Below are 16276 nucleotides of genomic sequence, written 5' to 3' on the forward strand. Positions count from 1 at the left end.
TTTTACGTCGATAGTAAGACCGGAATAAAAGCGACGCCTTCGAAAAATCGAACTGAGAAATCGGTTCTCTTATTCTTCGCAGGACTTGACGGGACGTTGCGAAACTTCGACCAAGGGAGCTTCGACTAGCGTTCCATCTTGAATACCAAATCTCCAGGTGGAAGCCTCGCGCCTTTAAAGCGTCCTTCGGCTCGCTGGAAAAGTTTCCGCTGCGTTCTCCCTGTCGACAGGCAGGCCAGCGAGATTTCAAACTGCTCAAAAGCTGCAAAGCCGATGGTTACCGATGCTCGTCGCGGGAAATCGTTGTTTTACTTTCTTTCGTCGACGAAACTTTTCGACTGTCGGCTCGTAGAGAGGGCGAGGATGATTTCTTGTTATCGCGAACGAGCATCGTATCCGATCTCGTCGATGAACCAAGTAATTTGTACGTACGTTGGTCGATGGTTCTCGATTCTCTTCGCGGCAACGCGTTTCTTAGAGGTTTCTTTCGCCGCACAGCTGCTTCCAGCCTTCATTTTCCACGAGAACGAAATTTCTCGAGTGAAAGAGAAATCGAAATGCAAAGAATTTGTACGTAGGTCGATGATCTTTACTTCTCTTCGTGACGATACACTTTTAGAAAGGTTTACAAAATTTGCTATCGCGGAACTACTTCCAGCCTCTCTATTTCCCATGGAAACGAGATTTCCCGACCGGCAGAGCCTACGGAGCATTGCACGAGAGCCAAAATGGAACGCGAAGGATAAAAGATCGCTGGAAACACGAAGAGACGTTCTAGGAACGATCGAGCGTTCTTAAAAACTCTGACACTCGAAAAAGGACTCGTTTTGTCGTTTTTTCAAGTTGTAACTTATTTTATGAACTCCGGACAGTGTTCCAAGAATGAAACATGAAACAAGGTTAGGACTCACCGCCTACACGTATATAAGTAATCACATTTGGAATAGCTAGCGTGTTGCACGAGTGGAGTTTATACGAAACTTTCGAGAGTATAGCAAACATAAACTCACGCTCAAAGTTTAAAAGCAGCGCACAGGGAACATTGAAAGAGAAACACCGCCATCGGTATTTTTTATCAGAAGCAATTTAAACCATTTGGATCATCGGGAAATTCCCTTCGGGGCGAATTCACGGCAATGTGTTAACAATTTCGTGGAGCAAGAAGAGCCCAGAAATTAGCCCCGTTTCTAGAGAAAATAGAGATGAGAACTCGCGATCCAAGTACTTCAGGCACAGTCTTCCGGAGCACTCGTTCTAAAACGATCCACGCATCTCGTGCAAAGGAGACGAACAACCCTATGCAGAAGATAGATGAGGAGAGAACGGAATGGGGGATCACGTTCGTCGCTCCTCTTATTTGTTCTCCGCTGGAAAGCGAACAATGTTCGCTCGATCATATTTGTGCTCCGTCGAAACGAGATTTCGCGATCGGAAGAGGGTCACGGTTGCGTTAACCCAGTTCGTGAAATGTAGACGGAGGAGACTCGAAAATGTGGTTTCCAGCGAGGGTAGCTACTCAATTCGTGCTACCGCGCTGCAGCACGTTAACACATTTCGGAAATCATTGATATTCGAATTTTCGTTTTGTCTTGTTATTTCTTCGTGGTTTACTGTCAGTGCCAGTTGATCTCTTGCATAAACGAGACCTCGATGTCCGCAGCTGGCTCGTGGATTGTCTTCCGCTCGTTAGACGCGAACACGTTTTGAAAATCGCTTGTAGATTAAACAAAAGTCTATCGCTATCCATTGTATCGGTATAGCCGTTAATTTCTTTCCTTATCCTTTCACACATTGTTTCTTCGTTCAAGACGTTCTGTTCCCTGTTGCTGCAGTCAGTGTCGTGCGTTCTGCGTGGATCCTGTGAACGTTTGACAGTACTTCTGTTCACTGTGTTGCTTTAATTCGAATCTTAATTAATACGCGAGTACATCGACCCTTGAAAGTGAATTCCGTGGATTCTTTGTGCAGATAACCATTTTCTACGTGATCTCGTCGTTGCGGAAAGATCCTTTGAAGAATAGATTCAAATCAAAAGGGGAAGTGCTATTGCTGATTTGACTATCGTTCAGACAACCGAGGAGAGCAAAACTGCTGCAACACCAGACATGTTCTCAGCTGAAAAAGATCATCGAGCCGATTTAATAATTTGCGACTGTTCACGATTACACGTTACATGGATACATGTACATGCATAGAGCGCGCTAAGTGTAAAATCGTTTCTGGTTATCAACATCCATCCTTTTGACAGCGTCTCGCAAGCTGCTCTCCACCAAGCTAAAATCCTTCCAAGATAAGGGAAAAACACGATGAACCACTGATTATGAATCCAAGTGAGAAGACACGATAAGACGGTCGATAATTGTAAAATGGATGCGTGTAATCGTTAATTGGAGAGGAATGCGCATTAGCTGACCGATCGACAGATTTTCTTCCCACTTTCATCCCGCTTGGTGAAACTAAAAATACAGAATTCGCTCGTTAGACGCGCAATTAAAAGCGGTACTGCTCGCGTTGTTAATTAAACGAACGTTAGAGCGTAAACTCCTCTTTTTTCCTTCCACCGTTACTTTTTTTCTCTTTTTTTCTTTCTGCCGAGAATCGGAGAACAAACGGCACGCTTCCACGAGTCGCTTCACTTTTGAAACCACGAAACCGTTTTAAAACAGCTGCCCGATTCTCTGATATTTCCGTTGCGGTACGCTTTGAATTCGAGCTCGTCATATTTGCGATAGACACTAGGCGAAAGTTTGCCGGTCAATTTAAAAACTTCTTCAATTGTATCGTACTTATCCGCGAAGGAGAGTTTACGGTGGGTTGTACCAAAAGTTCTTTTCGTTTCACTGCTAGACATTGCTAGTGTATAATATTTCATGTCCTGTATAATATCACTGAATTATATACGATCCATTTTCATATATCAGCCTCTTCCATCTCTTCGGAAATCTCTCGACGTCAAAAATTGCTGAGAAATAGCTATCTGTTGCTTCGATTAAAAAATTGTTTGCGCATTCAGAATTGCAACTAAGACCTTGATTTAACGAATGAGATGAAAATCCTGAACAATAACAGTACAATATTTTTAGAGAAATCACAGCAGTTTTGGAAAAATAATATAGATGAGAGTGGATCGTACGCACGGTAACTTAAAAATATTCTATAGGACATGAAATATTGTACACCTAGTGACTAGCGATAAAACTAAAAGAATTTTTGGGACAATCTAACAGGTTTGTGTAGGAGAAATTTGATACGAGACTTCGATTTATATTGCAAATTTATGTTCTGTTGAGATTATTAGATGTATAATGAGAGAGACGCGTGGATAAATTATAAGGTAGAAAAATATATTTTAAATACGGAAGTGAAAATGACTGAAAAACCCCGAAGCCAACGTCGCCTGTCGACTGTTTATGGTGTGCCTTCGTCGCAGTCTTTCGTCTATCCTCTGTCGATGGCTTCAGTGCTTTAGAAAGCTAAAAAGACCAGATGTAGAGTTTTCTTAAAAGTGGTGACCTTCAACATGTTCCTTTAACTGTGATTCCTGCTTCGTCGTACATAGGTATGAACGATGATATTCTCGGCACTCGCGCGAGAATTTCCATCCGTGTTGGCTTTCAATTGGATCAAGGCTTGTGAATCCTCCTTTCTGCAGCTTCCGTTCTCGATTAATAATTTAAGGCAGCTCGAGTCGATACTTGAGAGTTTTTCCCTTTCGTCGGGCGCGCATCAGTCTATTCTCGCGGAACGAGTTGCCGAGGAATACGAAGAATACGAGGAACCTAGTAAATGCAAAGTATCGAGCTCGCAAGTGCAAGAAACGACGAGGGGGATGACGAAAGACTTCGTCGCTGTGCATCGTCGAAAAAAAAGTCCTGCTATTTTCAGCAACCGTTTCCATTCCTGATCTCGCGATTCCTCGACAGGCAACTTTACCTTCGAATCGATCGACCAAAGTTGTACGATTGGATTCCGTCTGTTCGGCATCAGAGATAATGGCGGAACTCGAGAGGGAAAAAGCGTCGAATCCGTGAAAGGATCGGTGCGCGATTTTTATTACATCAAAGGAAATCAAGCGATTTTTCGCGTTGAAAATTTCATTGGAATTTCGTCGCGAAACGATGAAATTACATCGAGATATCCCGAGGACGAAATTTAAATAGGATCTCTCTCTCTCTCTCTCTCTCTCTCTCTCTCTCTCTGTCTATCACGAGGTTTAGAGTCTCAGATAGTCCTGAAATTCTCTGCCAAGAAACGCAATAGTCTTTAAAACTGTGCCGAAGTGTATCAGAGTTCACCGTTTTAGAGACATGGAAATCGGCTTAAGTTTATTCAACCTAAGTTTACTCGTGGCCATTCGAGGAAAATTAATTTACGCTTCTTAAACTAATCAAGGAGGGACCTTCGTATTTCTGGTATTTTAGACTTCTTTCTACTTTCGCACTTTTTCCCCGTGTCTCTGCCTTACTTTTCGAATGACGCGCTTTCTAATTGTATCTTACTCTCTTTTTTAAACATAGACCATAGATAAGAGAAAAATTATATTACGTTTCCCCACTTTTATCGTCCGGCAGGGATTAAAACACATTATGTACACAAATGAGGAAAAGTCGGACGAAGCTATTCCACGCCCTCTGTGACCGTCTCCCTCGACTTCCTCCGTTTCGTCGAGCAAAAATCTCGGGAAATATCTGCGTGGAAGAAGAAACGCCTCGAGATATGGTAAAATTAGACCGTGGACGATGTACGAAATTACCGTTCGTTATCAAGAGGATCCACCTACGTCGCAGTCCATCTTTAATTCTCTCTGCTAACCTTTCACCCACGAGATTTTAAATTATCGACTCGACTTTGCCCCTGATCTGTTCGAAATAATCTATTTCGGATGTATTTCGTGGAAGGAAGGTTCGCGATGTGAAAAAGATCGCTGTACATACTCCGTCGACGGGAAACGAGATCGTTTGAAATTCATAGAAGGCTGGTGTGACTTTTACGTTTAGAACGTGGCGAACCTGTCATTCCTGGGAAACCTACGCTTTGATAAATTTCCACTCGTTGAAATGGCCAGAAAGATTCGCTTTGTTTGCTTCAGATTTCGCGGTCAAATTTCAGTTTTACGATCTCGACATTTCAAACAGTAATTTCCTATTTGCAAGCGTATTTCGAAGAAAGACCAAGCGTAACTCGTAATCACGGGTAGGTGTTTTACCTTCTAAACTGCTGTTCCGCGAACGCATTAATACCTTGTACCTCGGACGCATTAATCCACGTTACACCGTGTATTATAATCTCTTTGAATAACAACTGCGTTCGCGTTTCACGCGTTACGACGAACGACTTGGAATAATCTTCTTTGCTTTCGAGATTAAGCCATTAGCATCGCCATTATCGACATTCAGAATGTTAACCGTGGCGAGTCTCGAGAAACGGATCATGGGACAATCTCCGTTTTTCAGAAGCCTCTAGGGCTTCCATTATCCGATTGAATATCGATTTAACCGTTCTGCATCCTCGATCCAGCCAGTTAGTCTGTCTCCTATTACTCCAGTCGACGAGTTACCTTGTTAACAATCTTCCAGATAGCTACGTTTCCTCTTGCAGGAAGATGAGTAGGAGATAAGCGCGTCTTTTCAAGTTGAGACAGGCGGGGGGAGGTGACGTTCTCCGATAGAGACGGTCGAAATTAGAATTCATGGTCTGTCAAAAAGTTGGGCCATTACGCGGCGAAGTGGAAACTATTAGACGGAAAATACGAGTCTGCCCGATTACGCCGCCACGTCTGTCAGCTAGCGGACCGGATTTCACTACGACGGAAACTCCGTGGGAGATTTATTCCCGGTGAAATTCCCGCGGTGCTAACTCCAAACTTTTCGCTGTTTCGCGAGAAGAGGATAGATGGTTTCAGTTTTCGATGCCATGCGGTTATCTTAGCTGATTATCTAAACAGTGTCTCCTGCTGCTCGGTCCGACGACCATTCTTTAATTTCCAAATCGAATTCTCGCGCGGAGATATACAGAGCGTTCCAGATAACGTGATCAATCGACTAGGTGGTGATTCCACGTGCAGAAATAAGTCGAGAACGTGGAATAAAATTTTGTTGTTCCGTGCTTGATTTCAGGGAGAATCAACTTTGAAAATCTATCGAGCATACTTAAATTTGGCTAATTATCGGCTAGGTACGAGTAAATAATAGTCAGTAGGAGATTATCTCGTGACGTTTTACTTCCGAGAAAAAGGAAAGAAAAAGTTTGTCATACGCGTGTAATTCTGAATTAAATATGTTCGAACTTTATTTTCGTAAAAGCGAAGGCTTAAACAGAAAGATTTTCCTCCACATTTTTCACCTATTTTCGCATCTAGAATAACCTCCTACCGATTATTTGTCCATATCTAATGGATAATTAGCCAAATTCGAATGTACTTGACAAATCTTCGAACTCGATTTTCTCGAAAACGAAAAAGATGGTATTCCACGTTTTCGACTCATTTTTGCGCGTAGGATCACCTCCTAGTCGGTTGGCCATTGCACGCGGTACACCCTGTAACTGGTATTCGATGTGTTTGAAATCTGCGCTTCCTTAAAAGAAACAAGAACACTGCTTCGGCTGTTTCTATATCGAAGGAATCCCCTCGACGTAAAGAAAAAATGAGAGCAACTCCGATTCCAGTAGTAAATATGGTCTTCGATAAAAAACAAAGCGATATTCGATTCTCCTCGACGACGTCTGTCTGCGTGAAAAGAAGAAAAAAGAGTCGCTCCACTCTGCTACGGCTGAAATATCGGCAAACCCAATTTCAGGGCTCGTCAAACGTCCCTTACCTTCGGAGCGGCCAAAAGAATCGTCTCGTCGGAAGGAACAGACTCTTTGTCGGGGGAGACAACGCGACTCAAAAAGCTTTATCTTGGAACGAAGTAAACTCGTCGACGTCGTGAAACTTCTGTCATATCAGACGTAGTTGAAACCCTACTTCTCGCCCTACGAAGCGATTCACCTGCTGTAACGTCGAGAATTGGATCTTTCCCCGGTGGCATCGACACCGATAGCCAGGAAATGAAATCCTGGACGAACCTCGGAACGGTTCGGGAGACATTTCAATGTAAATACAATAAATAATACAGACGCGAAATAAACGATCGCGAGGCAAACGATACGTATCTGAGAATGATTCATCAGACGTGAAGAAGAGCGGTCGTGACTTTTGCCGGGACAAATTCACTCGAGCCACCCTAATTCCGTCCGTGAAACGTACGAGAGAGGCCGGAAAGCCCTCTTTAATTAAAGCCCGCCCCGTCAGCTACTATGGAGTCGACCGTTTAATTCGCAGGATTTTTTAAATAAACCGCATCGCGCGTAGAACGCCGGGATTACGAGGATTACGGTCGCGTCTATTTCGTTCTGGCTGAATCTTCGCCAGGCTTTCGCGTCGGGGGTATATTTAAAAGAGACTCTCTTTGATTTTGAGCGTCGTATAACCCTCTGTTTTGCATTTAGAATGCAATGTGTTTGCAAGTATGGCGAACGTAAAGCTCTTTTTGCCACAGAGATTCGTCGAATGATACGTTGAAATTAATTTAACGAGATGTAGAATGTGTTTCCAACGAGAAGAGAATGTTCCGTCTGTCCGATTTTTAAGAAACGAAAAAGGATAAATAAAAGTTCCGTCGGAAAATTATCGTCTTTTTTAGATTGAATTTTCACGCAAATATCAGCCGTAAAACACAGAAGCTACGCGCTCTATAAACGTTTCGGATATTATTATTCGGATAAAGCGAGGATACTAACGTTTGCGGCCGCCGCACCATATTGGGTCAGGATGATACAAAGTTTCGAGTCCGTACCACTGTTCCAGACGTCGCGCCGGAAACTCGTCGCAAGTACGACGCAGTTTATGCTTCGAACGGTTATCCAAGATGTTCCGACGATGAATTCCCACTATTTGCATTTGTACGAGCTCTCAGCCGCGGAAACGAGAATCTATCAGCGAACGAGGACCAAGTTCCACGTTCTATAGGAAGTGGATTACACGAATTTCCGCTGGTAACGCGATCGGATCGTTCCATTCGGGTTCTGTCCTCGTTCCGAACCTTATTCTCGACCGATTGCACTTTTCACCGGGCTGATCTCGGTCTACCGCCTTTCAGTCGCGAAGTGACTTGTGGAGAATTTGCGGCAAACTTGTTGGAGAAAGACGTATAGACTTCCAGTAGAGAAAATCCGCGAACGCAGCGGATAAGACAACGAGGACGATGATGCAGCAGTGGTTGAATCGGGAACAGACAGACGTCGAATCACGTGCGGCGTACCACTCGGCAGGGGCTGCTGGAAATGGATGGTGGTAACGAGTGGAGGTTCTTCCGAATAGGATCGCGTGATGCTTCGCTCATTGGTAAGTCGAACTCCTCTCCAACCAAGTTAGATGATGTTTGGAAAGCCTCGAACCGAAGAGGTGTCGTTTATAACGAGACCAATTGGAATTCCTGGCTCGAAAGGGAATTGGGTTTAAGAATAGGAAGCGTCTTGCTTAACGGGGAACAGGCGCGTGAATATCGAATTATCTCAGTAGAGAACTTTCGTAGTTCGAGCGTGAGTGTTCGGAAACTTAGGACGTGCAAGCGATTTCCAATCAAACACGACGATTGATCGTACCATATCGATTCTCCAGCTTGTGAGATCTTTGTATCGGTGAAGAACCTAGGATCGACGATGTTGTCACTTTCGGGGTTCTATCCCGCGAATCGTTTTAGCCTTCGACGATGGAAAAGACAGCTACGATGTTGCACGATCCTTGGCCGAGGATCTCGTCGCAAATCCTGCAGGCTTGCTTTCCACGGAAAGACCAAAACGGGGCCGTGGTAGATCGTGGCCGTAAATACGGCGTATGTATCATCCGAGTCCGAAAATGGGAGTGAGACGGCCGAGAAAAGCCATTTGCCTCGAATGGGGACCATTTTGTCCGCGAAATCTTTATTGAATCCGATATTCCTTCGTGCTGGCTCGTTCGATATCCTTTTACGAGACGTTCGATCCCCTTGGAAATTACAAGAATTCGCCTTCCTGCTGCGTTCGTCTCTCGCCAACACGAACGAAACGATAACGAAGCTCGTTCCTTCTTCGCTCGAGATCGTGCCGGACTCGGACGATATTCTCGGTACCAAAATGGCCGGAGAAGTTCTTCTTTATTCCTCTCCGCGGGCTATTTCCTCGGCCAGGATTCGTTGCGTCCGGACCAAACTTTCACTCTCCGACGCAATATGCCGCTGCCGCTCTGGACGTCGATAATCCCGGCGAATTGGATTAAACAAGTTTATCATCGGACATTTTACGGGGATTCTCTGCTTTATAGGGATCTTTTATAGGGATTCACGAATAGTTTCTAACGTATGTACGGTGCTCGGAGTGAATAGAGGATAGTAATGGGTCCATCAGGGAGTTCCTATGTGTTAACATATGACGCCCAAAACAAAGGTGAAATATATCGAACTGGATGGAGTAAAAGATAGGAAGAGACTTGTTAATAAACTCACTCAAAGTGGCGTTGTTGGCACGTGACTGGTCGGTCTGCGATCTGAGCAATCGCAGCCGATTCAGCTTGCTTTGTTGTTGGTCCAGCCTGTGCCTCAATCTGGCGAGTTTGTCCTGCTGTGCTGGCTCCTGAAACAGTAAACACCGTTCGTTGAATACGGGGCTGAATGCAGCGGAATAACAGAGCGTATCCAAAGTGAATACTGACTAACGAACGGGACAGAGACGGACACAGAGGTCGTAGAATATTTCATGCGGTTACCGAATAACACAGAGAGCCCTGTTGTCTTCTCTATGACATTACGCTTCGCTGCCAGCAGCTCTCTCGTTCACCTTGCCTTTTTTATTAATACCGCTCGCGAAACGACCAAAACCGCCGAAACGAGCTGCCTCCGACGAGCTTAACCAGCGACGAATTCGGACCCTCCACCGATGGAACGATCACCCTCCTTCTACGTTACGATCGTCCAGAGAAAACGGACACCGAGTTTTCTCCGGAAATCGCCTCTAAAATCCACGTGGAATTTACCAGACGCGGTCGGACCAGAGTCCGGTAATCCCCCAGAGAATCGTCCACTAAAATTACCGTCAACCTTTCCGCGTAGAAAGTAAGATTCGCCTGGATGCTTGCTAGTACTAGAACGTTCTATGGCGCGTATTGTCAACCGTTAAAAAGTCCCCGAGCTTACGAGCAAAAGCAGCTCGCCCGTCAATGTTAAAGCGATACCGGATGGAGGGATCCGCGACCCACACTATCTTTGGTATCGAGCTCGTCTCGTCTCGTCTCGTCTCGTCCCAGGAATAGAGCCATGACGCCGAGGATTAAGGCTTTCAAGTCCTAGAAAATCCTGGCTGAGTCCTGTCGCCGTCTACCCGGTATTACTTCGAATCGTTCGTGAAGCTAGCGCGTTGCAAGTGACACGAGGCTCGATGTGTATCGTGGGATTTTTCGGCTCGATTTTATCGGGATGACTGATGAGCACTTCGTATTAGAGGGTGGAAACGGGAGAAATGGGAGACAAGAAATCGTTGAAAGAGCTGCAAACTTCCGCCATGCTTCTTTGGTACTGTACAGAGTTGAAAGGAACGCTGGCTCGATCAGTTACTGGACCGCGGACTTTCAACTGCTTATGGAAGATTTAACAAAAATGGACAGAATGCGCGTAGTATTCGAAAATATAGGATGTTTCATAACACGTGGGGCCCGCGTCAGGAGTGAACAAAGGATACGAAAACGATGAAAAGAGTTCGTATGAACAAGTGTCCTATTTGGCCATATTTCAAAGTTATAGCTACTTTCGCGTTACGAAAATCCGCGACAGCTTAGCCTTGTAGAACGTGCTCGAAATGCTTATCCTCTGTCTGTATTATTCGACATCCACCTGGAATTTTGGAGAGATTGCGAGATTCTTTGACGCGACGACTGAAAGCGTACAAACCGAGGGTGGTCACTTCGAGCACTTTCTATGAAGATAAGCTGCCGCGGATTATGATAACACAGAAGTGGTCATAACTTGGAAAGAAGATCAGATAGGTCACACGTTCGTATGAATTCTTTTCGTTATTTTTGTGTCTCCTGGCCATTGCTGAAGAGAGTCGTCTTACGAAACGCCATGTATATAAATAGAACGTTCAAAGTACGGTAATTTAAATACGTAATATTAAATATTTGGTATCCAAGCGAAACGGACCTCTGCTTAGATCCAATTTTTAGTTGCGTTCATAAAAACGAAGATTTGTCTTGTAATACGTGTTTTTGGCAATAGCGTGTTATTGGCTGAGATAGTCGCATCGTTAATCGTAATTGTATACTTCAATCAGCGGAGCGAGCGGAATATCTTGCTCCTATGCCATCCTGTTAGTCTCCTCTCTAGCTTTGATATTTTTCAAGACTTCTGCACGCGATCTAACAAAGTGTCAGGGCTCGTTGTTGAGAGTAACGGTTGGAAGATTAGACCGACGCCAGCTAACGACACGAAGTGGATGCGGAGCGCAGTAGAGGCTCTTAATCTCGTTAATATCGTAGAAGAAGGAGCTCGTTACACGGCCGTCGAGTGCTAAGCACACGAGACAAGGAAACGTCGCCTCGACGAAGAATTCAGCGTGCTACGCGCTTAACCAACTCGCGAGGGGCTGCAAGGTAGTCGAGAGGACGCGGCTTGATTAAAATCGCGCGCTAAGCGGATCGAGCTCAATCGGTGATTTGAACGCCTCCATCCCTATAGCGGCCTCTTCGATACCGCTATTTCGCGTCATTGTTCCATCGACCGACGTTGACAGACCTTGTTCTATTGTATTTAAAATTATCGCGTGTCCGTTGTAGTTGTGAACTATCGATAGTTCCCGACGAATAATAACGACAAAAGGAGAACGCAGTTTATTCTACACAGCGTGATTCGCAATTGTGTTGCGATGAAAACAAATCGAGGAATCGTAGTATAGAAACCGAGTAACGTCTTCGTTAAATGACGCGTCATTTTGCGACATAATCGCCGAGCTCTATCGATCTCCCGCGTTCCTTCGCTTCAAACGTCTGTACTCGGATTCTTCGTACACAGGGTCAAGGTCATGGCTATCAATGCCAGACTAACGGTAGGTACATCTATTAACTTCTACACCATCTCGTCTTCTTCGTTCTGGAATCAACCACGTCCGACTTCGATCCACGCGAAAGACGCTCGCACGATCGCGAATTCATCAACGACGAATCGCTGGCGTTCCCGGAGGAACACCTGGCTTTCGGATTTCCTTCACGCGAATTACCATCGAATCTCGCGCGAGGACAACCGGCTGTTTAGCTGGGCATTTTCGAGGAGACTGACAATGCTGGGTGGATGTAATTGCCGGTTGCCCTTTGCTCGCTATTGCGTCTTTCGAACGATAGAAACCTGCTAATTATTTACTCGATCAGAGCAGGTGTTCTTCGGTATTTTTCAGCCCCAGAAATTATTCCCTTCGAGCTACTCGAATCGCGAGTCTCGTGACGCGTACGAACCGTTACGATACCCTGAATCAATTAGATGGAAGGGAAGGAAAAATACGGTGGCCATCGCAGAAGATATACTGGCGTAATCCCTGACGACGTCAGCGAGGAATCCAGCAACGATATGAAAATCCTTGTCATGGTGTGCGGAGGTGTCGTGACTTCCGATGACGCGTTCTGTCGCAGCAGGCATCTTCTGCACGCACAAATTGCACGCGCGTCGTTCTATGCGTCATTGGTGATGTAACAGATGATGTCAGCACGTCAGTTACTCGGGATAAAGTATAGTATACGGAATGCACAATTTTTGATCCGAATGCGTCTTTCCCGGGGCATTTTAGGTCGCTGAAGTCTAAAACGAATTTCCTTTCTCACGAAAATGAACGGTTTTGAAAATTCGCTCTTATAAATATTCGATCGGCGAGGGTCTTAACCATAGACACCCGCGTAAGACCGGAATATAAAAAATAACCCAAACCTAATCCATTACTCGATTCAAACGGATAAAGAGCAAGTTATACAGTAATTTCAAAAAAGGTATCGTCAAAATCTACGAGGATGTCACGTATCAACAGGTTGACCGAAACTTTTTGCGAATTATTTCCGTGAAAAAATGGCCCGAATTTTCGGCTTTGGCGGCCTCTAAAACCTCTAGAGAGTAGCTATATCCTGTGCCCGCAAGTCTGTCTACTCGCGTCGCGTTGAATTTCTAACGCTACGACGCACGCGTAGTCTGCCGTATCTTCATTATCGTTGCATTAGCTTTAATAAACATTAAGTTCAATCATAACGCCACCACGTTGAACGTTTCTCATCCACGAAATCCACCTGAGCGTCGTAAAGCGCGCAGCATCGCAGCGAGATTCCATGCGAGAGCGGTTACAATAGCCGTGAGAGGTGGACGGCCGAGGACAAAATGCGTTTACCTCCTAATCGAGAATTACGAAGCTCCCTGGTGCTTCGCGCGGTGATTATGCTTTATTACGGTGCGCGTGATAGATCTTCCGGTGGCGAGTGGCGCATGAATCGCGCGGAATCGCGAGGAAACCGCTCGACGCTGGTGGGCAACGAGCTGGGGACGGCTCGATCGTCTTCGAGATGACGAGGCCGAACAGAATGGACAGTTATTTCGTCGATAATAGGCATAAATTGTTTGCCAGCCTATTATTACTTTGAATTATTCATGACGCGGATGCTTGGCTGGTCCACGGAAGAGTCTGGTCGTCGCGAGACCGACGGGGACTAGCAGCAGCCGATGAAAGTCGCAGGATCATTCCAAGATTTTATATCACGGGAAACGAAGGTTCTTTACGATCCGTTTTATCGTCGTTCGCCAGCTGTAAACAGCTAAACATCGAATCCTGCCGAATGGGAAGAACAGTGACGTTGAACACGGTGTTCTTTTAGTTAGTTACTTTGGATCCGACTCGGCGGTACTTCCGCGACTACCTTTAAGGTAATTGGCTAACGTCGGACATAGCCGAGAAAATTACCACTCTATTCTCTATATCTAAAGAACGTATTTATCTTGTCATTTTATAAATATTTCTAAGTAATAGGTTTTTCGAAAAGTTTGTAGCCAAATTTTAGCAAAACTCTCAAAGGTAATACATTTTTATAGAATCAAGATCTTGTTTGGCCATGTTCGTTCGTTATTTTTATATCTTCCTAGAAGTTTTCGGTTTTGAAAATGTCAGAAACTTTCGAAATGACCAAATGATCCTTTTTATTTCTCTCTTTTTTTTTTTTTGTCTCGAGGATGCTTTGTCTTCCGGACGAACCGTAGTCGAGACGCTAAGGACGAATCCATCCTAATTTTAGTCGATAAAATTTTACGAATCTTCCAGGCTATCGTCTCCCGTCTGTTTTGTCTTTTACGGGTTTTATATTTGAATTCAATCGCGCGTTGAAAAATGTTGAAGACAGGAGGATACAGAGACGAAAACGAAAAGACGGCGGTGTGTTTGAGCGGTGAGGTTGAGTCGCAACCGGAAGCCGGGCTCATCGACGAGCGGAAGGTGAACGCATCGGGAGCCGGCCAAGACCGAGGGAATATTACTGGAGCTTTGTCGAGCAATTTCCAGAACGATTTCCGTATTTAGGTTGGAAGAAGTGGTTCTCTCTCACCTGTGCGCCTCGAAGCACGGCTAGACGGGCCTCTCTCTGCTCCAGGAGGCGCCTTTGCTGGGCAATTTCCCGCTGTTGCCTGGCTGCCATGCTTTCAAGCTCGCTGAGCACCAGCACAGCACCACCCCCGCCCACTGGTAACTGAAACAGGATTAAGAGTACATGAGGAAAAGCGGTTACAAATATCTGCAGCAGAGAAGGTGAAACTAGTCCTGCATTTTCTTCTCTATACTGGGATTTTCTTCGGACAATTGTGGAAAACATCGAATTAACTTAAAATTTAGTTGTTCGTTTGTAAATGTTCCTCCGGAATGGTATCTCGTAATCGGAAAGTCAAGGGCCAATCCAGAAACCAATGACTGAGATAGAAAATCCATTGATTGCGAGGAACTTTATTCTTTAACCACAGCGTGTAAGATTTCTCGCCTCTATAAATACAAATGACGCTGATACCAGATTCGCCAAATTTAACGTACCGCCTTCGGTTTGAAATTCATCTCGATTAAAGGCAACGATACTCGAGGTTGCACAATAAAATCTCGTTGGATGTCACGGCAGGCCGAACGGTCTAAATGTCAGGCTGCCATTTCGCAACGGCGAGTCAGAGTGCAACGAAGAGGAGGTAGAAAGAGAGGAAGAAGAACCCGTGGAGGAAGACGAGGACGAAGGGAAAGACGAACGAGAGGAGGAGAAACCGGGAGGATTACGCGATTTCGCGGGTAGCAGAAACAAATGGAAAAACGGAAGGGGGCCGGTGTCCGAGGAGAGGCGTAACGTGGCGGAGAAAAGAAAAAGCGAGACGAAGAGTGGTAGGTCCGGACTGGAGGAGCGTTCGCGGTTCTTTTTGCTTGACCTCGTGTACCATCTGGAAAGGACCGGCCGCCGATACCAAGTAGAATCCCAAGGTCGACCTGGCCCTTCGAATTCCACAGCGACAAGGACTCCCGGTAACCTTCGTACGTCAACGAAAAGGCGCTGAACGTGTCTGTCGCTGATTCTCGCGTATCGCGTTCGCTGCATTTCCCAGTGACGGATCTCGCGAGCTCTTCGACTCGCGATTTCTGTTTGCCTGTAAATCCGTACAATTATGACCGAGTAATCAAGAAAATGACTCAACGTGGAAATGTCTCTTTTTTTTTTAAATATCGCGGAAGATAATTCGAATAACGAAAATCACCCGGATAACTAAAATTCCATTTACCATCTGTACGAGGTCTCCATTGCAGTTACGCCTTCGTTCCGTTTCGTTCGTTCAAGTAGCGAACCCACAATGTCGCAATTAAACTTCTTCCGATTCTGCAGAATCAGATTGCACGCGCACCGTTCCATTCGAATTTCAATTTCTCTCGATGCGTTCTCATTAACGAACGATTCGCCGGTCAGTCAAATAAAAGTTCGTCGATAGATCGAGCGAATTGAAGCGAAAGTGGATCGCGAGACGTCGGACTAACCCAGATTATATCCAATAGCGCGAGTTCTTTTTAACTCTGTTTAGTCGAAATCAATATCTTCTCTAATTCTCTGTTTATCATCTGCCGGCGTATTAATATCTATTACGTAGGTTGCTACGAGCATTAATTCCCGAAACGACCGATTTCGAACCTCCCACACTGGGAGCAGCTGTACGATTTATAATCCTTATTA

At 45.2% G+C, this 16276-nt stretch overlaps 1 protein-coding gene across 10 annotated transcripts in view; it reads right to left on the reverse strand.

Moving 5' to 3' along the window:
• Positions 1-16276, reverse strand: part of LOC122571907 (putative uncharacterized protein DDB_G0271606) — a 106077-nt gene that overhangs the window by 13721 nt on the left and 76080 nt on the right. For all 10 annotated transcript variants that reach the window (XM_043736222.1, XM_043736221.1, XM_043736220.1 and 7 more), the window contains 2 exons: positions 14633-14773; positions 9525-9651 (listed from right to left, as the gene is read on the reverse strand). In XM_043736222.1, coding sequence (XP_043592157.1) covers positions 9525-9651; positions 14633-14773 — 268 coding nt within the window. The remainder of the gene's footprint in view (positions 1-9524; positions 9652-14632; positions 14774-16276) is intronic.

This window comes from Bombus pyrosoma, linkage group LG10 (genome assembly GCF_014825855.1).
Source record: "Bombus pyrosoma isolate SC7728 linkage group LG10, ASM1482585v1, whole genome shotgun sequence".
In the NCBI taxonomy this organism is placed as follows: Eukaryota; Metazoa; Arthropoda; class Insecta; order Hymenoptera; family Apidae; genus Bombus; species Bombus pyrosoma.